Source organism: Balaenoptera musculus, chromosome 1 (assembly GCF_009873245.2).
Source record: "Balaenoptera musculus isolate JJ_BM4_2016_0621 chromosome 1, mBalMus1.pri.v3, whole genome shotgun sequence".
NCBI lineage: Eukaryota > Metazoa > Chordata > Mammalia > Artiodactyla > Balaenopteridae > Balaenoptera > Balaenoptera musculus.
Window position 1 is genome coordinate 117833878 of NC_045785.1, and position 22284 is coordinate 117856161.

The window sequence follows — 22284 nt, forward strand, 5'->3', positions numbered from 1 at the left end:
TGCTCGGTGGTACAAAGTCCAGGGCACTGTGTAAGGCGCTACCTCGTACAGAACTTGAGCAGCGAAGCCCAGCCCCAGTGAGCAGATGCACACAACTGCTACACTCTCCATGGCTTGCCTTAATCCCCTAGTCCCAGCACTATATCCCGAGCAGTATTGGGCGGCCCAGCTAAGAGCTACTACGGCAGAGTGAAGCACCCCTAGTTCCCCCGTTTCCCCCTCTTCCACTCCCTCCTCAGGGTCTTCTTTACCTATAGTTCCTCCCTCACCTCCACATTCAGCCCTTCTCCGATCCCTAGCAGTCCTGCTACTACCAGGCAAGACTCTATAAATTCTTGCAGGGTCCACCTGCCACCCTTTCCCAACCCTGTTCCCTTAAGCAAAGTCACCTGCTCAGAAGGAAAAGTAGAACTGATTTCCGCCACCACTGAACACCTGGCTCCCCCTCACCTCAGCTCCCTCTCCATGCCTTTTTTTTTGCCCTCCTGACTATCCCCTACTCCTCTTATTAAATTCCATTCTAACATCACATCTTCAAAGAAGTCTGCTGGGTTTACACTGGTTGATTCTGGGGACCCTGTCCCAGTCACTCAGTAGTCATAAGGATAACCTCTCACATGGGTGCAGCCTTCACTATTTTCTCACATGGGTACAGCCTTCACTATTTTGAAAATATGGTAACATTTGTTCAGAACAACCCTGTGGGAACAGGTATTTTTTAGCCCCATTACACACATGAGCAACCTAAGGCTCAACATCCGTGACTTACCCACCACTACCAGCTAGGAAGACGCTGAACCCCAACTTAGATTCAGACCCATGGGCTCCCGGCTCCAGTGCTCTTTCTATAACAGCTCCCCCCAACCCCCTCAACTAGCACTCTCATTACTAAGCGCTTGTTTGTTTTGACGGTAGTCGTTCTAGTTATCTTTCACATTCGTGTTCTTGTCAATTGTGCTTGTAGCCAAGTGTTTATTACGCCTCCATGTGGTTGGGATCCTCCAGAGATCAGGGACAGAACTGTCCTTTCTCTGACAGTCCTTCAGAATCCAGGCTAGGGCTCTGCCAACCAAAGGAATTGGGCCTGGGGACAAGGGCAGGCACCACTGATGCAGATCTTTGCCACCTTCAAATGCACTGCAGACTCCATGGACAGTGGAGCCGAGGACGGTAAGGTGGTGATAATAATAACTGACAGCAGCTGACATTTGTTGAGCACTTACCAAGTGCTAGGCATTATGCTAGTTCTTTATTTACATTAATCCTTATAACAAATTTCCAAGGGAGGTATTATTATTGTCAAATGAGGAAACTAGTGTTCAGAGATGTGGAGCCAGGGTGCAACCCACATCTGTCTGACTCCAAAAGGAGCACATAAATAGCAGAATTCAATTTATATTTAAAAATATGATAATCCCTTACTCCCTGAAGGCCTATCCTACCCTTGACTCTTCCTTTCCCAGAAAATAAAATTCAGGGAGAGGAAAGCTGGGCAGGAGGAACCTCATACACACACACACACACACACACACACACACACACACATCTTCTCACACACACACACACACACACACACACAGATCACTTACGCCTATCACCACCACCCTGGATTTCCTAGACAGGGTGAGGGCTATGAGGGCAGGGGGTCAGTTTCCCCAGGACCCTGGCCCTCATCCCCTTCCCTGGTGCTAAATAAAAGTGAATAAATACTAAATAAATACAACCGGGGTCTACCCTGCCTTCCCCCTCCCTCCTGTGACCAGCAGGGCAGAGGGGGCAGTTTAGATAGGGGACTATCTCCCAGCCCCTTCCATCCACCAGCCATCCAGGGCAGGAAACCCGGGCAGGGCCAGCCTGCTCGGTAGGGCAGAGAGGAGGGGCGGGCTCACATCACAGCCCCTCCCCCACTGTGTCTCGTTGCGAGACAGCTGCCGAGCCCCCTCATTCTCCCAGCCAAGTCCGAGGCCCCGGTGCCCAGAAAGGGCAGCCGGGACGGTGAGGTTATTTCCTGCCCGCCCAGGAGCGCCGCCGGAGGATCTCCAGAATCTGGGCCTTGCGGTGCAGCCAGTCCTGGGGAGGGGGGCGTGGCGTTGAAGGGGCTGGCCAGGGCACGAAGAAGCTGTAGCGGAGGCGTACGTTCTCGGGGTTGCCAGCCACCAGGACCTGCAGCGTTAAGGGCTGAGCCAGGGGCCCGTGGCCGGACAGTGTCTCCGAGGCTGCAGTGGCCCCGCTGTAGCGCAAGCTGACTGCCCCGGGCAGGACCACGTCTGTGGGGGAGGGTATCAGCGTGTATTCACCATTGAGGGCATAGGAGCCATCGGGGAGCTTCAGGGCCAGGTAGAGGCTCCGGACACCAGGGGTACCCTGCTGCCGGACCAGGATGTGGGTGGCCCCTGCAGGGATGGTGACCACATTGTTGTATCCGTACCTGTGTGCAAGGAGTAGAGGAGAACTCAGCATCTTCCTGAATCCTCTCAGCCTTTCTGAGCTGTGTTTGTATGATTGTATGTGTGTAGAAGGTTGTCTCCCCAGACCTACGTGAGCTGTCCAGCCTAGATCTGAGCTACATGCAAATGTGCCCTCCTTCCTCTTCTCTCTGGGCCTTTACACCTGCTGCCCCCTTACTGAGGTGCCCATCTAAGCCCCGCCTCCTTGGTGCCTGTGCAATTCCTATTCTTCCTCCAGAAGGGAGGTCACCTCCTGGGAAGCCTTCCCTGATGCCCACAAGTGCCCTCACAGCAGCCCAGGCTGACCCTTTGAGCAGGTGGGACACTGCGCTGTAACTGCGTACTCGTCTGTCTCCCCTACTAGACTGTACGTCAGCTCTTTGAGAGGAGAAGCAGTGTTGAATTCACCTCTGTATCCCCAGGGCCCAGAACAGCGTTCCGGAAGGTGGGAGGAGGAAATAAATAGTGAATGAACCTGAATTTTCTGAAGGAGCCAGACTGCTTGCTGCAGCTAGAACCATTCCCACCGCACACCATGCACTTGTCAAATTTCTTTTTGGAGCCAATGACGCGGTCACAGCCGGCATGGATGCAGCGGCCCTGGACACAGACTGAGGAGCTGTCTGGGGAACAGGGCGTCCCATCTACCACCTGAGGAGAAGAGAGGGAGTGATCAAAGGGTCTTCCTTAGTCAAAACGGGCTGGTAAATCGAACAAGACCCATATCCCATCAGGGAGGGGATGCCAGAAATGTTGCATGAGGGAGAGAATGTGGATGGAGTGTGGAGGGAACCCCAGCCACTGTAAGGGATGATAATCATAAAAGCCACCATTTTCAGAGCACTCACTATGAATTAGGCACTGTGCTAAGTGCTATATAAATCTCACAACCACTGTTTGAGGTTTGTAGAGATGGAACACTGAGGTTTAGAAAGATTAGGAGCTTGCCCTAAGGTTACACAACTGGCAAGCAGAGAAGCCAACAGGGGAATTGCTGGTCCGAGTCGCAACACCAAGCCCTAAATCTTGGTGGTACCGTCCCAGCTGGACACTAGAGGGCAGTCAACCTGCAGGCATTTTCCCCAGAACAGGGGTGAAGGATGCAAAACTGCTAGGCTTGTTCTTCCTTCTTCAGCCTCAACCCAGGGCCCTATCACAGAGAGGGGGTGCAGGGACATCGCTGTCTCCAGGAGGCCTGTCCAGTGAGGGACTGGCCATCCATGAGCTCAATGAGGCCACCACTGTAATTTGCCAGAGGAGCCCATGGGAAGGGGGCAGAGAAGTGCCCAAAAGTCCACACACTTCCATTCTCACAAAATGGAGTACTGGAAGGTGGGGGAGAGAGAGGGAAAGAAACCAAGGGAAATAGGACAGGCTAGAGCTGCCTGATTGGCAACTTATCCAGAGTCCAGGGCTAGTTTTCTAAATACCCACGGACAGAGAAGTCTGAGTGGACCCCTGGGCTGGCCGGGCATGGCTGTGGGAACGCCAGCAATAGTGCTGTTTGGGATCTCTGCCATCAGAAAGTAGAGGGCGGCTTGGGCAGTGTGTGAGCTTAGACAGGGCCCTGGGGCATCCTGGTCCTCACCCGTGGCTCCAGCACATAGTAGTAGCCCAGTGCCCGGGCCTGGCAGGTGAGTTTGCACTGGTCCCGGGGCGCCACACCTGTGTAGCGAGGAACCCAGTCCATGGGCCCTGGGAAGTTCTTGAAGAGGTCAGTGCGGTGGTTGTAGGCAGCACACTGCTCTTCACGGAAGGTCAGTGCTGTAGGGTTAAAATGGACAGTCAGAGCCCCTCTCTCCTCACGCCGCCCCACCAGCCCCTCTACCTAGCCTCTCAGACCTCCAGACAGCATGGCAGCTCTCTCCCCCACAGACTACCTGTCACTTTCCTGAAGGGTAAAGTCACTCCCCTCAACAGCAGGGACAGTCAACACCTTCTTGGTCCCTGAACTCAAGGGACAGCACTTTCTGTCCTACCAATCCCTCCCAAGGCTCCCATCCCTCCCACTCCTCACCTGAGCCAGTTGGGCAGTCCTGGGTATTGCAGGAACGAAAGCGGGTATGGCGGCCCTCACAGTACTTGCCACCATTCCGGGGGATGGGCCGTGTGCAGTCCCGGGAAGAGAACTGGACACCACCTCCACAGCTCCGAGAGCAGTCACCCCATGATCCCCAGGGGCCCCAGCCACCAGCCTGTGGGATCTGCAGAAGGACAGAACGGAAGAGTGGGATAAACACACTCTCTTGGGCTCAGGGCTACCCCCTATTCCCCCAGGCCCTCTGCCCCTCCCCTGCCCTTGGGATCTCACATTGAAGTCCTGGAGCTGGTCCACGTGGAGGCAGCGGCCACCCATACAGGCCTGTGCAGGCCCACAGGGGGTACCATCAGCCCAGGGTGAATGCTTGGTCTGGCACATGGAGTGGCCATTGAGATGGCCAGAGCACCAGAGGGCAGCACAGGGCGGCGGCAGCTGCGGACAATGGCGTGAGTCAGGCCCAAAGGTCAGCTGGCACTGGCGGTCAGCATCATAGTCCTTGCCGGGGAAAGTCACAGGCAGATGCAGGGGAGCCTCTGGCTTGTCTAAGAGACAGTGCCCTGGGAAAAGAGGCAGGGGTATGAAGTCACCAGTAGGTTGAAGGGGTGCCAGCCTTGGGCTCCCCAGGGCCTGAAAGATCCTAAAATCCAAATTCTAGGACTGGAAGAAGCTTTAAATAGCAGCTAAATTTATTCAATGCTTATTATGTGATGAACATTGGCTAAATGCTTGACCAACAGTATCGTGTTGAATCATGGCCAAAGCCTATGAGGTAGTTACCATTATTATGCGTATTTTACAGATCAGCTACATAGAAGTGAGGTGACTTACAGTCACACATCTACACACATCTAAAGAATAGGATCAGGATAGGAACTCAAAGCACTAGATCTTCCTACCTGTCCTAACCAGCTACAGAATTCTTGAGTCTGCTTCTCATCAACAGCCCTGCCCATCATAGTCATACTGCTAGGCATGCACAACTCAAGTGACAAGGCAGTCACCTCCTTTCACAACTAGCCCCTTCCAGTGTTGGATACTTGTGGCCCTTAGAAGGTCAGTTCTAATTCTTTTGAGCCAAAACTTGCCTCTTGTAGCTGTGCTATTTATTCTGAGAGGAAGTGGGAGCCACACAAAGGCAGCAGCATTTCTCACCCCATCCCACACTGCAGAGGAGGCACATTGGAAGGAGTCAATTTGGCCCATGTGAAATGCAGCAGAAGAGAAAGTACAGTGGGGGGCAGGAACTGGGTCCTGCACAGGGAAAGGGGAGTACCATCTGCTTACCATAGCCATTGTCCAGGAAGTCAGTGATGAAGCGGGCACTGCAGGGGGACCAGGGCTCCTCGGGATCCACGTGAGCCATCACAGGAGCCATGACATGGCGGGAGGTACTCCCAGGCCCATTCAGACCAACACATGGCTTTGAGTTGTCATGGAGCATGTTGAAGACATGGCCTGTGGGAGCAGAGGCCCTGTTAGGGTCCAAGGGTCTCATCCCTGTGCCCTCAGGGGGTTGCAGGCCCATCATAAGCCTGGGTGCAGCTACGGATGGTCAGATCCATTCCCCATCCCAACTTGCCCCCCCAATCTCTTTCTGGTGCTCCAAGGGCTTCTCAATATGTAGCCCCCCTTGCTCTGTCTCCCCTCTCCCCATGATACACTCAGGACCCCTCCCTACCCACTTTTCCTTATAGTCAACGTTCCCAACCCTGATTCCATCCACTCTATCACTGACTCTTGTGAATAATCTCTCTCAGTACTGTGCCACCTCCCCTCCAAACACACACACACAGTTCACAGTAGATTCCTACACACTATCTCATTTAATAGAAAAATCTAAATGTTTGTCTACATCCGGAGCAGAGAAGGGTAACGGCCCTGGACCTAGGCCTGGGGAAAAGGAAGAAACACCTTGTGACCTGCATTTGTACCCCAGTGAGCTCACTGTCCCCTCACCTCACCCCTGATGGCTCTCTCACTCATCACAGGTGCCCCATGACCCCACCCCCACCTTACCCAGTTCATGAGCAGCAGTGAAGGCTGATTGGAGCCCATCATCCTCCACGATAGCACAGCTCCGAGCTGGGTCACACACAGTGCCCACATCAGCCATGCCTAGAGTGTCACAAGTAGAGACCCCACACAGGTCCTGTGGAGAGGGAGATCAGAGACAACACATGAGGAACCAAGACACCAGCGTCCATTGAGCTGAGATCCAGATTAGTGGAGAACTGGGCACTGCGTATCCAGCACCGTCAGGGCCCAGATAGCACTGGCAGTGTGGCTGGGGCCAGGCACCAGGTGGAACAACTCCAGGGGCACCATTTTACATCACAGTCTGTGCAGTGGTGCTTCTTGGAGTTGTGCAGTGCATGGCCTGAGGTGCTGATTGGGGCCTCACCTGACGGGTAAACAGAATGGCTGTGTCAAAGTGGTCAGGGTCCGAGTCCTCGGGGGTGTTGAGTCCTCGCTGCCAGGCACAGAAGCTGCGCAGGGTCTGGGCGGCACTGGGCCCTACTTGGGGCCCTTCCTCACCTGGCCCCAGAATCACTAGCCGAGTCACCACCAAGCTGACAGGGTTGCGGATGCTTGGGTGCTTGAAGGCCTTGGCCGCCGCTGCCATGACCGTCAGCAGGTAGCGCTTTAGCCCACCACCGTGAAATGCCGCCATCTTGTCATCTGCCACCACCAGGGTCTCCACAAATCTACTCAGTGAAGCAAAGCGCTGGAGAGGAAAAAAGGGGAGGAGGATCCTGAAATAGCCTCCCAGACCCATGGATCACTTCTCCCCTCCCTTACTTCCTGGGTCTGGAACTCAGCAGAGGCAGCTGGGCCACATACATCCCACGGGATTCCTGATGGGTCTTGGTGGGGCCTCCCCCCCAACTACAAATCCCAGGGCTTTTGTGGTAACGCTGAGAAATCATCTGCTGGTTCTGAGAAGGGGAGGGGATGGGGATGCCACGTCCCAGGGCTATGTGGGCCCAAGAGGTGAAAAGCAGCTGGGACTGCCTCTGGGAGGGACTTTGGGGTCCCCCAGGCCTGAGTGTGTCTGGGGCTGCAGGACTGAGGCTAGAGGGCTGGGCTGCAACGTGTCTGCCCTGTGTGGTTGGAGGAACAATTCAGTCAGCAGCTAGGGCCAGGGCCAGATCTCAGCGTGGCGGGTGTGGAGGGAGCGTCTGGTCTGGATTAAAGCTAGAGAGGGAGGGAGGAAGGAAGGGAAGAAGGGGGGAGACTGGGAGTGGGAGGGAGGAAAGGACGGAGCCTCAGGCAGCCTTGCAGTCAGTCCGCAATGTGGGAAGGGGACAGACCAGAAGGGGGTTCAGGATGCCTTTCCTCCCCGGTCCACTCCTGCCCTAGTTTGCAGTTTGCCAGAACAATTTTGAAGACAGCATCAGAAGCCAGAGGCCAATCTCTTGGGCCTCAAACCTCACTCCTTTAGCTAGTGGTGAAAATCAAATTTGAGGCCCAGAAAAGAGTCAAGGCCAAGGGGCTATCAGGAGGGCCTCATTGTTGGGGACGGTGCCAGTAGGATGCCATGGCCAGGCAGGGTCGGGGTGGGGAGGGAGAGCAGTCATTCCCAGCATAGAGTCTCTGACCCACCTCTGGGAACCCCCTTGGGATCAGCGGTCTGGCTAGGAGAAGGGTTGGGGCAGGGAAAAGCCAGAGCCTTCCCAGGAAAGGAGGCCAGTGGAAAGAGAAAAGGCAGGCAGAAGGGAGGGAAGCAGCAGACTGGCCAGAAGTGGAAGTGGGTGGAGAGAAGGTGAATAGGGGTCAGTAGGACAGACATGGCAGGAGGACACTGCAGGACACAGACTCCAGGGCTGCCTACCTTGGCTCTTCGTGGGCTGGAACTGGGGTTCCCGGGAGGAGCCTGGACGTTGCAAATGGGGCCCTGGCCGCTGGCAGGACTCTTCCGGCGTAGGATGTGAGCCCCAGGCCCACCAGCAGAGTTAGGGGTGCCTCCTTCCAGGGGCTGGATGTGGAGTTCGGTCCCTCGATACTGCAGCACCCCTAACAGAGCTCCCCCATCCCAGTGCAGAGATGCCACCGACTCCGGATCTCCATTGATGGTGCCAGTGAGGTAGGTGCCCGGCTCTGCCCCGCCCAGGAGCTCAGGCGCCCGGCCCAGGTATTGCACCGTCAGCCCCTCCACCCGCACGCCGGGGTCCTGCTCCAGCTCTAGTAGCAGCATCTCCCCAAAGGCCGGCAAGCGGTACGACAGCCTGGCAGGGGTGCCCAAACCAGGCAGGACGCTGTCGTTGAGCTTCTCTGGAAACACGATCTCCTCCTCCCGGGGCAGGGGGCTGGCCGGCCAGGCTGAGGGCAGAAGGGAGGCCAGCAGCAGCAGAAGCGGCCCGGAGACGGGCACGGTGGGGAGCAGCAGGCGGGGTTGGATTCCCCACAGGCAGCACCCCGCCAAGCCCCTCCCGGGATGCGAGTCCGTCCGGGACATGGCACTGGTGCTGAAGCTGGGAGGGACTGAGGCCATCTGGGCACCAAGTCCTCCCCGCCCTGGCTTTGGAAAGCTCCTCTCTGCAGCCTGGGCGCTCGGACCCCTGCCAGGGTCAGAGGCAGAATTTTCAGAGGGTCTGGGGACCTTCAGAGGAGATGGAGAAAACTTGGCCCTTAGGCTTAGGAGAGGTGCCTAGTGGTCTGGTTCCTCCAAACTCTCCTCCCACACCCTCCTCTCCTGGATCTTTGTTTCTCCCTGCCTGTGTCTTCTGCAGCTTCTCTGGCCTCTCCCTTTGCACTCCCTCAGACTCTGTCTGGCTTCGCTTCTGTGCCTGTCCTCTCTCTGCCTCCTTCCGCCGTGCCTTTGTTTCTGTCTTTCTCCTCCTCTCTCTCCCGTGTCTATGTGTCTGTGGGTCTCCCTGTGAGTTCTTCCCAGCCTTTCTCCGCGCCAGCTCTTTTAAGCATCCTGAGTCACTACGATTGGCTGAGCTATAAGCCATTCAGCCAGGAGCTCTGGTGGTAGGACTCAGATGGGTGTTTCATTGCTTCCCAAAAATCTAGTTTTTGTTTTCCTTTAAAAAAAAAATGGGACTTGCCCAGGGGAGGGGAATCTCTAGCAGCCGGATGGATCATAGGCACTGGGCCAGCTGATGACATAGCCTTTTCCCAAACCCCACAGTCGGCTCTCAGCTGTCTCTTTCCCTTTTTGGTGGGACAGAGCCCCAGGAGGGGTAGGAAGTCAGAGAAAGGCCCTGGAAAGCACGCGAAGAAAGGACCATGGTCCCAGGAGAATTCTAGCTCCCACTGTCTAACCTGGCACATCCTCCCTTTTCTCAGGGATCCCTCATGATGCCCCTAGAGGCTGGTTTCCAGGGCCGAGGGAACTGAGTGAGCTGCCAGGGAAAGAGGGTGGGGAACAGGTAAGGAAGCATCAAGAGGGCAGAACAAAGAAAGGAGGTGGCTTGACACTGCTCAGGATGGGACCAAGCAGCTGGAGAGAGTACAGGAGGCAGGGAGAAGGGGCAGGCAAGGAGACGGTGATCAGGCAGTGTACTGTCCAAAGGTAGGATATGAGTCTGCTTAGAATGGGCACATGGAGCCGGCAGAGGACAAGGCAGGAGGGGTTAACGACTCTTTCTTTTATAGAAGGAAGATCTAGGGTGGCACCTCCTCTTCCCTAACGCCTCTTCTCTCCCTCAGGATCCCCTTTCCTGAATTACCATTCCCCGCCCCCTCAGAAGCCCAGACAGCCATTCTGCCTCCAGCCTCCATTCCCCCCAGAGCTCCCCCTCCCCACTTCCTGACTCCCCATTTCCCTGGCCCGGCTCCCAGTAGCTTCCCCCAGGCTCTTGGCCCTGCTCCTACCCACTCCCAACTGCCCTAAACCCTCCCCCAGCCTCAAGTCAGCCAGCCCCCAGCACAGGAAAGACATGCTTTCTCAGGAACCCAGAAGTACCCTATGCCAATCCATCAGAGGGAATCCCCACCTGGTTCCCCTTTTCGGCCCCACCTTGTCCTAAGGACCCAGTGGTTCCTGGAATATCTAGTAATCTTTTATTTCTCATTCCCCATGGGACAGGGAGAGGGTGGTTGCAGCATTGTGTGTACAGGAAAATTAGGGAACTGAGAGAAACAGGAACCCAGTGCCTGGGATGGAGAGAGTGCTTGGGGAGGAAGAGGTAATGTTAGGGAAAGGAAGCAAAATGATTCCCTTGGTTTGGGACTGGAGAGAACTCAGCAAAGAAGTCTTGGGGGTGGATTCTCAAGACAAGGAAGGAAAGGGTTCAGAAGTGGGGGCAATTTCTGCTCACCCCATGCTATGGCCACTCCTTTCCCCAGGATATCCCCAGGAAGGAGAGTACAGTCAGCACTTTCCTTTCCCAGAGGCAGACCACCTGCCCCTGCCCCCATTCCTCTATTCACTCTCTGCCTAGTCACCTCCTGTTCTCCACATCCCATCCGCCAAAATACTTCCTTTTCCACTCCCTTCCTGCTCAGGTTGCTAATACCTGCCCTGGTGACCATCACTTCCCGTATCACCCACCCCCTTCTGACTGCAGGACCCACCACATGCCCTGACCCTGGTCCTAAGTGGAGGGGGTTGGTGCTGCAGGAGTCAGACAAAGGATGGGAGACCAGAAGGGGCAGGGGCAAGAGGAGCTATCACCAGAGGACTCTTACTGCCCCTTTTCACCCGCATCTGAGATGAGGACAAAGGGGGCGAGTAAGCAGTGAGAGACAAAAGGCCTTAGAGTAACAGCAGCAGTGTGTGTGGGGGGTGCTGGCAGCAGGGAGAAGGCACAAAAGATGCCGTGTCCTAGGCAGCCCCCCAGGATCCCTCACCCTAGTTCCAGCTCAAGTTGCCCCTAGGGCCAAGCAGCCCGGAGTCTATCCTGACTTCTCCTAGGCTGGATTAGGGCAAATAAATGCAGTCCCCACATCGTCCTCCCTCACTATCACCACATTCACTGTGTTTCAGCTATACCGGGAGAGAAGCCCCAGGGAGACGGTGGGGAATGAGGGGGGCAGGGACGCACAGCCTCTGTCTGGCTCTGTGAGGGCTGCCGAGCCCACCCAGGTCCCAGTCAGTTCCCACAGCCAGGGATATGGCCTCGCCCTTTGGTACGGTTCCCATTAGGTCAACTCCCAGGCTAGAAGTCTGGCTTTCCCCTCTTTCTTTGTAGCTAAGAATTCCCTGTCTCTGCCACTCTCCTGGTCTGTCTGCCCCACCCTGCTGTCCTGCTGGTGGGCTGTGGCCCAGGCACCCTGTCTGAAGGAGATCTGGGGAAGGCCTCTTTCCAGGCCCCAAGTGGGAGGGATGTGCAAAGTTAACGGGTGGCCCAGCTGGAGCTGGGCTTGGAGGCAGAGAGAACAGGAACTAGCTCCAAGGCTGGAACTCCTCTTTGTCTCTTCCACACAGGATTAGGATCAGACTCCTGCTGGTACTGCATTTCTATGCCGTTGGCCAGTACAGAGGCCAGGTCAGAAAGGTATGAGGTAGGACTTCCCTGGTGGCACAGTGGTTAAGAATCCGCCTGCCAGTGCAGGGGACATGGGTTCGAGCCCTGGTCTGGGAAGATCCCACATGCCGCGGAGCAACTAAGCCCATGCACCACAACTACTGAGCCTGAGCTCTAGAGCCCGCGAGCCACAGCTACTGAGCCCACGTGCCACAACTACTGAAGCTATGCCTAGAGCCTGTGCTCCGCAACAACAGAAGTCATCACAGTGAGAAGCCCCCGCTCGCTGCAACTAGAGAAAGCCCGCGTGCAGCAATGAAGACCCAATGCAGTTAAAAATAAATAAATAAAAAAAAAAAAAAGAAAGATATGAGGTAAAAGAGACTGACCCAGGATGGAAGTGGGGTGCGAGGCATCGCTAAGGGCACTTCTTGGGTCTGTAATTCTGTGTGTTCTGGAAGCCTGGCAGATAGCAGGGTCACCCATAGGGGACCTCCTCTCCTCATGAGGTGGCTCCTACACACCCCAGCAGCCCGTTCCAATGCTGGTGGCCTTCGCATCCTACTCTTTTTTCATTTTACTTTGGCAGAAGCTCTCAGACCCGCCCAGCCCCACTTGGGCCCCTATTCCCTAACCCATTTAGGCCGTCTGGAAATTAGCTAGCTCTCCCGGCTCCGAATCTTTTGGATTCGGGGATAAAGAGGTAATTTTGGATTCTGGGGTAGCAAAGCCCGGGGCTACCCCAGAAGGGCAGGGCTCAGACACAACCAGAGAGCAGGGCTACAGCAGCGGTGCAGCTCAGGCGAGGAGTGGGGAAGGGCCCCCATGTGAGTGTCCGCCTGGCTCCGGGCGGCAGGGCACTTTCTAAGGCGCGCAGGCAGCTCGGCGATGGTGCGCGAGGGGCGCCGCTGCCCGCAGCAGAAACTGCAAGTTTCTCCTGCTCAGCCTTAGAAGAGCCCACCAGGAGCGGTGGGAAGCAAGGGCCCCAGCCTCCGGTATTTAAGCGAAAGTGAAGCCCGGGTGCAAAACCCGGATGTTGTCAGGTTCGCGCTCGGCGACCCCGCCAGCTTCCAAGAGGGCGGCTGCGTGGTGCCAATAGGCGAGAAGCCCACAAGGAGGCGCGCAAGAGGCACTTCCGCCCGGTTCTCCTTCCCGCAGTCTGTGGCGGGGCAAGATGGCGACGCTCAGGGCTCTATGCGGCCTCCGGGGCGTCGCGGCCCTGGTGCGGCCCGGGGCTGGGGCCCGACTGCCGATTCAGCCCACCAGGTGAGACCAAGGGTAGCCCTCGATGCGCTGTCCCCAGGGCTAGGGTTTCTCGAGTCCGGGGACTCCACGGGCCCTGTGACCCCCTATGAAAGAATGACCCAGGCCCGTGACCCCTCGCCCAGGCCTGCTCTATCGAGTTCCAGGATCCAGTGGTGCCTGCCTTGACCGAGGGAGGAAAGAGGGTTTGAGCTCGATCTGCCGGAGGTGAAATCAGTTGGAGGGAGACTCTGCGCCTCAGTGTTAGTGATAATGTCACCCTCCGTTTATGTCCTGCTGCTTTTCCCAAACCCCTTCACGGGTGGGGCGCGACTGGTGAAAAGTCTCCTTAGACGCTGTGGAAGAAGAGGAGAGCAACCCCGATAGGCTTAAAGGAGGAACATAAACCAAGAATCCCCGGGTTGGCCCCAGTGCATTGTTCTGGCCATACTTGAGCAGAGCCAAGGAGCCAGCATGCCCCACCCCCCTTTCTTTTTTTACTCGTGGGTTGACCTTGAATAAACACCTTTCTTGAGTTCACATTCACCAGGATGGGAATATGAATATGACCAGAATTTAAAGGAGCTGGGATCCCCAGCTTTGCATGCGTACGGGTGATAGGTGAAGTGATTTCAGGAATAAGTTGTTAGTAAGCATGGAACCTCTAGAATTCCAGTTTGTTCTGCCAGAGCGACACAACTCTGTGTCAGTGACTTGGCATTGAAGAATCCAAGACACCCTTCCCTGGGCCCACCTGAAAGTGAATGGGAACAGAGGAACCAAGCACTGTTCAGGCCCTTTGTCTAGGATGTGTCATTACCTCCCCAGAGGTGCTCGGCAATGGCAGCCAGATGTGGAATGGGCAGAGCAGTTTGGGGGCGCTGTCATGTACCCCACCAAGGAAACAGCCCACTGGAAGCCTCCACCTTGGAATGGTGAGTGCCCAGTGCCACTGTCCCAACCCACACCCCTCCATGCCCCAAGCTGATTTCTGAGTGCTCTTGAGCTTTCCGTGTGAGGCAAATTTTAGCCGCCAACTCTTTTTGCATCTTTAACCTTGCAACTCGACAAACGTGACAATAGTGATAATAGGAGGTATTTGTCAAGTAGAATATTCCAAGAGAAAAGAAAGAGAAGGTCCCAGCCAACGCTCGAAGATCCCTACCAAATTTATATCTTTAGCTTCAGCTTTTTCCAGAGGTTCAGTATATTTCCATCTCCCTCTCTTGACAAGGTGGTTTTTCCCACTGGCACCCAAATGAAACCTTTCTGAATAGGAAACATTTTTACCCCCATCAAAACTAGCTCTTCCTTGTGATTTTTAATTTTGATCAGTGACTCCCTCATTCTCCTAATCCCTCAGGATTGAAACTTTTTAGTCACCTTTGGCTCTTTTTTCTCTCTTGCCCTCCATGTTTATGTCCAATAACATGCAGATTCTTTAACAATGTTTCACATCTGGTCATTTCTCCCTTTGTTGTTTCGATTTATTTTGTATTAGATCTTGATTATTTCGGAAGTTTCTTTGATGGGTTCTTGCCACTGATATAGTCTCCCTCCAGCTATCCTATACAGTGTCTGTGGCTTTATCTTCCCCAAACATCATTTTAGCATGTCATTCATTCTTTTGCTCGAAAACCTTTAAAGGAACTTCCAGGTGCCTTTCAAAAATTTAACAGTAACAATAGCTGAGTGCTTACCGTGTGCTGAGTGTTTTTGTATGCATTATTTCACTTAGTTGTTACAACAACCCTATGAGAGTGATACTAATATTATCCCAATTTTGAGGAAATAATGGTGTAGAGAGATTAAAAAGTGGTCGAGGACACAGGTGGATTTGTACGTGGGTCTGTCTGACTCCAAAGCCCATGGTGAAGAATTTTGGTTGCATAGGTGGACTCTGGTTTCAGATCTCAACTCTCCATTTACCAGTGAATAAAGTACCTACTTCACAGCATTATTGTAAGGATTAAATGAGATACAGGTAACATAAACCACATAATATAGTGACTGGCTCATGCTAAGTCCTCCCTAAGTGTTATTAATAATACTGATAATTGGGGCTTCCCTGGTGGTGCAGTGGTTAAGAATCTGCCTGCCAATGCAGGGGACACGGGTTCGAGCCCTGATCCGGGAAGATCCCACATGCCGTGGAGCAACTAAGCCCGTGCGCCACAACTACTGAGCCTGTGAGCCACAACTGCTGAAGCCCCTACGCCTAGAGTCCGTGCTCCGCAACAAGAGAAACCACTGCAGTGAGAAGCCCACGCACCGCAACGAAGTGTAGCCCCTGCTCGCCACAACTAGAGAAAGCCCGTGTGTACCAGTGAAGACCCAATGCAGCCAAAAATAAATAAATTAAATAAATAAATTTAAAATAAATAAATAAATAAATAATACTGATAATTGAACCACTACCCCCTACCCCCTACTGCCTGCCAACACTTAATCTTCTGTCTCTTGGCAGACAAGAGTTGCATAGATATTTACTTTCTTGTTTCTAAGATTTGACGTGTGTTCATTCCATAGCATGGGATGCCTCTTCTCTCTACCTATCTGAATCATTCCCTGTGTTTAAGAACCAACTCATATCTTGCCTCCATGAGATCTTCACAGTGTTCTTTCCTTTCTTTAAATACTTAACGGCTAAGCAACTTACTTGGCAACTTGTAAATTTGACTTGTGTTACTAGTTTCTCACATATACTTATTTCCCAAATTAAATTATAAGCCTCTTGAGGGTAAAAACTGTCAATTAGTAGTAGTAAGAATTAAGTATACATTTCCCAATTAGCTGGCCATTCAGCAGATACATCTGGAGAGCAGTGTATCTTCGTGGTTAAGAGTGTGGAGTCTGGAGCTGACCAGGCTGAGTTAAATCCTGACTCTGCCACTTACTAACTCCGACAATTCATTTAGTCTTTCTGGCCTCAATTTCTCCAATGAGATGAGGATAATGATAGTATCAACTACTTATATGGTTGTTGAAATAATTAAATTAATTAAAATAAGTAAAGTGCTTAGAGTAGTGCCTGGCACATAATAAGGACTGTATAAGTGTTATCTATCATTATTATTATTTTTTTAAAGGTATCCTGAGAGACAACGGAAAGAGTGAGGCTCATGGTCCCTCTCGTCAGAAAGTTTAGTTCTCCCTTCCCTTTTTCCCATCTAATGGTCTTCTTCCTGGTTATGATAAAGGTTAGGAAATCAGCAGGGTATGGAATGGTGAGATGGAAAGTCTCCAGGGAGATGCTAACTCCTTGCTGTCTTTTGGGGGTTCTCAAAGGAATTACCATTTGGCTCAACTATTTCCCACTTCTCAGATGTGGACCCTCCAAAGGACACGTTGGTGTCGAACCTGACCCTGAACTTTGGGCCCCAGCACCCAGCAGCCCATGGAGTCCTGCGGCTAGTGATGGAATTGAGTGGGGAGATGGTGCGCAAGTGCGACCCTCACATCGGGCTGCTGCACCGAGGCACCGAGAAGCTCATTGAATACAAGACCTATCTGCAGGTGTGGGGGGTGAACGGGGACCTGTTGACAGGACCTGGGGATGCTTTAACCTGGGTCTTTGCCAGTTCGCTGCCCCAAAACCCCAGGGGAGGAGGGTGTTGAGAGGAGTAGCCCGTTGAGGTTATTAGGATAGTTTTGGTTGGGAGGATGGAGGAGTGTGGCAGGGGATGCTTGACTTGGATCATGTGGACTTGGTTTATCAAACAGAAATACTTTGGACCTGGAGCTACACTCCTAGCTCTTCTCGGGCTGACTTTTGGCTGACCCCTTTATCCTTACTCTAGTGCCTCAGTTTCCCTGCTCTAATGTCATACTAGTACGTCAAAGCTGGTGTCCTTGGGGTCAGGGAAAGAGGAGAGAGACGTCAGCTCCCCAGGTTTAACAGCTGATTCTTGTATCTTCCAGCATTCTAAGTTTGTTTTCGAAATACTCAGTGAGTCAGAGTGACCGGGAGGGAGTTTGTAACAGAGTTTGCTGTTTTTAGGAGAACTCTGTGACCCAAATAATGAGGGTCAGATTTGAAGAAATTGGATCTGGCATAGGAATCTGAAGTTTTTTTCTCACTGTCATGAAGAAAGCTCTTGATAACAGAGGACGATGGGGTTAGGATTTAGAACCAGCTGACTAGAATGTGATTCCCCCAAAGAGTCCAGGCAATGATGGTTTCTGGTCCCAGAGTCCATGGAGTTAACCCCTGTAGCTTTATCCCACGTCACAGTGACATCAGGGCAAGAACTGGCTGTTCCAAGGCAAGGCGTCTTAGCTCCGCCTCCTTCCCGGAAGCTGAAGCTGGTTCAGCGTACAGCTGGGACTTAGCTTTCTTGGTATTCTGGGGAAGAACCATCTCTACCTGACTCTTCCTCCAGAAACAAATCCCATTCTTCTTGGTGTTCTTAATTTCCTCCTGAGATTACCTTTCTCCTGCAGTATCTCAGAGAGGCGTTCTTCTTTGACAGAGGCGTCACTTGGCCCAGAAGACTTGGTTGGCAGTGGTGTGCTGGAGCTAACTCATACTGGCTCACAAGAACAGACTGTTAAATTTTCAGAAATTTTGTGAGCCAGTTGTTAAACACAGCTGCTATTAAAAATCACATTATACTAGCTTGCGATTTAATATATTAAAAATCAAGGGACTTCCCTGGTGGCACAATGGTTGGGACTCCGTGCTCTCAATGCAGGGGGCCCGGGTTTGATCCCTGGTCAGGGAACTGGATCCCACATGCATGCTGCGGCTAGGGGTTTGCATGCCACAACTAAGGAGCCGGTGAGCCGCAACTAAGACCTGGCACAACCAAATAAATAAATATTTAAAAAAAATCAAGGTAAGAAGTATCAAAATCCATGCCTTCATTATTTTACTACATTTTTCTACGCTGTGCTCTTTAGGTATTTACTTCCATTGTATCTGTATAGTGGGAATACTGTGTAATGGTGTGCTACTCGGCCCAGCGCTGTCTGTGGTCAGTTACATAATGTTGGTAGTTTAAAGTGGGACTTCGTAGGAGTATTTTCACCATGGAAATTGGCAAACACGACAAATTGGGGTCCCCCCACCTTCACCCCTTCAGTGTGTTTCATCCTGCCTTCCTGAGGCTCCTGAGGTTGGGAAGGTTTATGTAGCACTGACCTCTGATGCCCACTGAGAGCAGTGCTTCTAGCAGCCAGACTGAGGGTTCCTTGGCCTGTTAGATGTGATCCCGATTTCTCCCTCTTCCCAGGCCCTTCCATACTTTGACCGGCTAGACTATGTGTCCATGATGTGTAACGAACAGGCCTATTCACTGGCTGTGGAGAAGTTGCTCAACATCCAGCCTCCTCCTCGGGCACAGTGGATCCGAGGTACGCCCCATCCCCTTCTTCCTGTGGCCCACTGAGAGTACAGCATAGTGCCTCTGCCCCCCAGCTTAGGAGCGCCGAACCGGAGCTTAGTATGCAGACCCCAGGCTCTGCCCAGAACTGCTCTGTCAGCCTGGATCCTTGGCTCCTATATCCTTCTCTTCTTGTCTTCACCTCTCTACAGTGCTGTTTGGAGAAATCACTCGGCTTTTGAACCACATCATGGCTGTGACCACACATGCCCTGGACATTGGGGCCATGACCCCTTTCTTCTGGATGTTTGAAGAAAGGGAGAAGGTATGAGAAGGAGGAAAGAATAGGACAAGGGAAGGAGGTGCCAGAGGTAGAGAAGGTATGAAGGAGACGAGAGTAAAAGGAGAGAGAACATTTAGGGGGAGAAGGTATATTTAACCTGGGTTATATTCTTGAGGAGCTCTGTGTCATGAGGGTTTGGTTGGGCACCAGCAGGCTGGGGGCGGGGGAGTAGACCATCATGGTGTTTGACTTAGGGGCCCAGGACTTTGTCACTAATTCCCAGTGTGTCCTATCAAGATGTTTGAGTTCTACGAGCGAGTGTCTGGGGCTCGGATGCATGCTGCTTATGTCCGGCCAGGAGGTGTGCACCAGGTGAGCAGGCTCCCCTGCCTCTCTTAATGTCCAGTCCTTGCTTGTATCCTCTGTGGCCACTGGAGGGCAGCCCTGGCTGATGGAAGCGCTAACCCTGTATCCCTGAGGCAGAGCTGGCTTTCCTTAGTGGAGACTGCACTCACTATCGATTCTCCATTTGTCTTCTAGGACCTACCCCTTGGGCTTATGGATGACATTTATGAGTTTTCTAAGAACTTCTCTCTTCGCATTGATGAGCTGGAGGAGGTAAGATAGGAGTCAGTGGGAAAAATCCCTCTTTTGCCCCAAGAGGATCTGTGGGATTTTAATCCCCAGTTGTAAAGAAATAACAGAGGTATTTGAAGAGTGTCATGAAGAGTGTTCACACACCAGCTCTCTTGCTCAACAGATGCTGACCAACAATAGGATCTGGCAAAATCGGACAGTCGACATTGGGGTTGTAACAGCAGAAGACGCCCTTAACTATGGTTTTAGGTGTGAGGAATAAGACTTCTCTCCTTAGGGGCGGGTGGGTTCCAGCTTAATCTCCTGGCTTCAGGTGTGGTGCCTTCCTTGCCATGCTGTCTTTGTATCCCATGCCCAGAGCATGCGGGAGGGAGAGGGGAGACTAAGGAAGAGAGCATGCCTCTTTTCTTGGTTTGTGGAAAGTGACCCTTGGTCCCGTTATACTCTCTACAGCGGGGTAATGCTCCGGGGCTCGGGCATCCAGTGGGACCTGCGGAAGACCCAGCCCTATGACGTTTATGACCAGGTGGAGTTTGATGTTCCTATTGGCTCTCGAGGGGACTGCTATGATAGGTGAGGCCCAGATCCCTTCTTAGCGCATTGTCCAGCTAGTTTCCCCTATCTAACTTTTCTCTTGACTACTTTCTTCTTTCTCATACTTCCCAGTATCTATTGGAGCTCTTGTGTATGTTAAACTAGGTTGCTTTTCAAAGCACTTGCACCTATGGGACATTTTATTTTACCCTTACATTCTTCTTATGTCTTAGATGGAACTAGTTTTGGCTGCATCTTATAGCTGAGAAAGCTGAAGCAGAAAAGTTAGATATTAGCCTGGGATATTATTCTGTTAGTAGTGCTTGAGACAAGAATTCTCCTGATCCAGTGCTCTTTCCACTAGATTCTCAGCTTCAAATTCCATTCCTCTTTACTGACGCCAAGAAAAATTTGCTACTGTTTTCTTTTTGAGTCACTTCGACTCTCACCTGTTCTATACTCCAAAAAATGTTTAAGAGGGTAATTCAAGAGGGAAACACTACAGGACATGGTCTGAGAAAACTAGGAGAGGATTTGGTCTGAGAAAACTAGGAGAGGGCCCAGTACTCTAATCAGAAGACTGTAGGTTTTATATGGGTGGCCAGGCCAAGCAGAGATGCTGTACTAGGAGAAAAGAATGAGGAAGGTTACCTAGCACTCTTCAGTTTGGCCAAGGGCATCTTCCCAGCCTCACATCTGATCCTCTGGCTGCTCTTCTCTTGCTCCGAGTCTGTCTCATCTACTTCAGGTACCTGTGTCGGGTGGAGGAGATGCGCCAGTCCCTTCGAATCATCTTACAGTGCCTGAACAAGATGCCTCCCGGGGAGATCAAGGTTGATGATGCCAAAGTGTCTCCACCAAAACGAGCAGAGATGAAGGTTAACTACAGGGGGAGGGAAAAGGGGGAAAGGGGGCAGCGGCTGGGGAGGAGTACCTTTGGATTAAATCCTACTTTTCAGTTTTCCTTTTCCAAATAATTCACCGTATAAGATTCTTAACCTCCCGTAGCCTCCTCTCTTTTTCTGTAACTTCTCTGCTCATTGACTTACATGGGGGATTTTAGACTCCCTGGGGGTAGAGATTATTTTCTGTGTGTGGGTACACCTGCCATACAGTTTGGATCTGGCTTGCTGATGCTCCGTTTTTCCTCTCTCCAGACTTCTATGGAGTCACTGATTCATCACTTTAAGTTGTATACTGAGGGCTACCAAGTTCCTCCAGGGGCCACATACACTGCCATCGAGGCTCCTAAGGTGAGGCAAGAAGGGGAAGGAAAGGACAGTATGCGGAGTGGGTGACTGGAGATGGATGTTCAGTTAAATGCTTGTTCCTCAGTGAGAGAGAGGACGTGAGGGTGAACAGAGAGGTTTTTGTTGGCAGAGGAAAGGGTTCTTCCTGTTAATGGAGGCGTCCAACCTTCTTCTTGGACAGGGAGAGTTTGGGGTGTACCTGGTGTCTGATGGCAGCAGCCGCCCTTATCGATGCAAGATCAAGGCTCCTGGTTTTGCCCACCTGGTAAGAACCAACCCCAAAGATTCTAACGCTAATACACGAATCCAGTAATTAATGACCTTGGTTGAGATTTTTATGAACTTTCACTCCTCCTCCTTCTACCCTGCTTATCTTGCCTAACACTATTGCTGTCTTAATCTCTGCAGGCTGGTTTGGACAAGATGTCTAAGGGACACATGTTGGCGGACGTCGTTGCCATCATAGGTACAAGGCCTGTTGTGTAGTAGACGTGTTCTAGGCAAGGGAGTTTGAGACTCTGACTGGGGACAGAAACTGAACACTTCCTGTTCAACATAGACGATGGGCATAGACTCAAATCCTCAAATCCTCAGTTTCCTGAGCACAGTAATGAGTTCTAGATTCTTGGTAACATCACTTTTTTTCTCCTCCCCCTGACCTCCTAGGTACCCAAGATATTGTGTTTGGAGAAGTAGATCGGTGAGCACGGGAACAGCATTGGACCTCCCTGCCTACCTGCTTCTTCTGCGGAGCCTGTCCATCGTTGGGAATGGGACTCTGTGTGTGTGTGTGTGTGTGTGTGTGTGTGTGTGTGTATGTACACGTACATGAATGTTTAGCTGTCAGGCTTTCTGTGCATGTACTGGAAAAGGAGAAATTGTAATAAATTAGCCGCCTTCTGGCCCCAAGCCCAAACTTCTGGTATGACTTTCTCAGTATCTTACTGTCTTTCACTTTTTTTTTTTTTTTTTTTAATTTATTTTTGGCTGTGTTGGGTCTTCGTTTCTGTGCGAGGGCTTTCTCTAGTTGCGGCAAGCGGGGGCCACTCTTCATCGCGGTGTGGGGGCCACTCTTCATCGCGGTGCGCGGGCCTCTCACTATTGCAGCCTCTCTTGTTGCGGGGCACAGGCTCCAGACACGCAGGCTCAGT

General features: G+C 52.4%; 2 protein-coding genes across 4 annotated transcripts; one reads left to right on the forward strand and one right to left on the reverse strand.

Annotated features, from left to right (window-relative positions):
* Window positions 1-1207: 1207 nt before the first annotated feature.
* ADAMTS4 (ADAM metallopeptidase with thrombospondin type 1 motif 4) lies at window positions 1208-9395 on the reverse strand. Its single transcript, XM_036831570.1, has 9 exons — window positions 8321-9395; window positions 6890-7213; window positions 6505-6637; window positions 5773-5943; window positions 4759-5045; window positions 4465-4651; window positions 4036-4211; window positions 2923-3098; window positions 1208-2428 (listed from the first exon to the last, which is right to left on the reverse strand). Exons 1-9 carry the CDS (start codon window positions 8978-8980, stop codon window positions 2002-2004), a joined length of 2541 nt encoding a protein of 846 aa, XP_036687465.1. The 5' UTR covers window positions 8981-9395; the 3' UTR covers window positions 1208-2001.
* A 3652-nt stretch (window positions 9396-13047) lies between these two features.
* NDUFS2 (NADH:ubiquinone oxidoreductase core subunit S2) lies at window positions 13048-22049 on the forward strand. Of its 3 annotated transcripts, XM_036872064.1 has the most exons (14): window positions 13048-13169; window positions 13974-14080; window positions 16471-16661; window positions 18380-18500; window positions 18682-18794; window positions 19050-19124; window positions 19293-19370; window positions 19513-19598; window positions 19803-19922; window positions 20632-20761; window positions 21041-21136; window positions 21315-21398; window positions 21542-21599; window positions 21800-22046. In XM_036872064.1, the coding sequence occupies exons 1-14, from the start codon at window positions 13078-13080 to the stop codon at window positions 21835-21837; spliced, it is 1389 nt and encodes a 462-aa protein (XP_036727959.1). In that variant the 5' UTR covers window positions 13048-13077; the 3' UTR covers window positions 21838-22046. The 3 variants fall into 3 exon arrangements, with proteins under 3 accessions (XP_036727959.1, XP_036727967.1, XP_036727971.1); XM_036872072.1 differs by lacking the exon at window positions 21542-21599 and having other exon boundaries at window positions 13066-13169; window positions 21800-22049; XM_036872076.1 differs by lacking the exon at window positions 19050-19124 and having other exon boundaries at window positions 13066-13169; window positions 21800-22037.
* Window positions 22050-22284: the final 235 nt, after the last annotated feature.

What these genes read in the sequence shown, in the direction of transcription:
- ADAMTS4 (XM_036831570.1), bottom strand. Translation starts at nt 8,980, where the DNA reads ATGGCCTCAGTCCCTCCCAGCTTCAGCACCAGTGCCATGTCCCGGACG. An exon ending in CCATTCTGTTTACCCGTCAG is followed by an intron (nt 6,638 to 6,889) that starts GTGAGGCCCCAA and finishes CCCTCTCCACAG; the next exon opens with GACCTGTGTGGGGTCTCTAC. An exon ending in GGACTGCCCAACTGGCTCAG is followed by an intron (nt 4,212 to 4,464) that starts GTGAGGAGTGGG and finishes TTAACCCTACAG; the next exon opens with CACTGACCTTCCGTGAAGAG.
- NDUFS2 (XM_036872064.1), top strand. Translation starts at nt 13,078, where the DNA reads ATGGCGACGCTCAGGGCTCTATGCGGCCTCCGGGGCGTCGCGGCCCTG. An exon ending in GAAGCCTCCACCTTGGAATG is followed by an intron (nt 14,081 to 16,470) that starts GTGAGTGCCCAG and finishes CCCACTTCTCAG; the next exon opens with ATGTGGACCCTCCAAAGGAC. An exon ending in CAAAACGAGCAGAGATGAAG is followed by an intron (nt 20,762 to 21,040) that starts GTTAACTACAGG and finishes TCCTCTCTCCAG; the next exon opens with ACTTCTATGGAGTCACTGAT.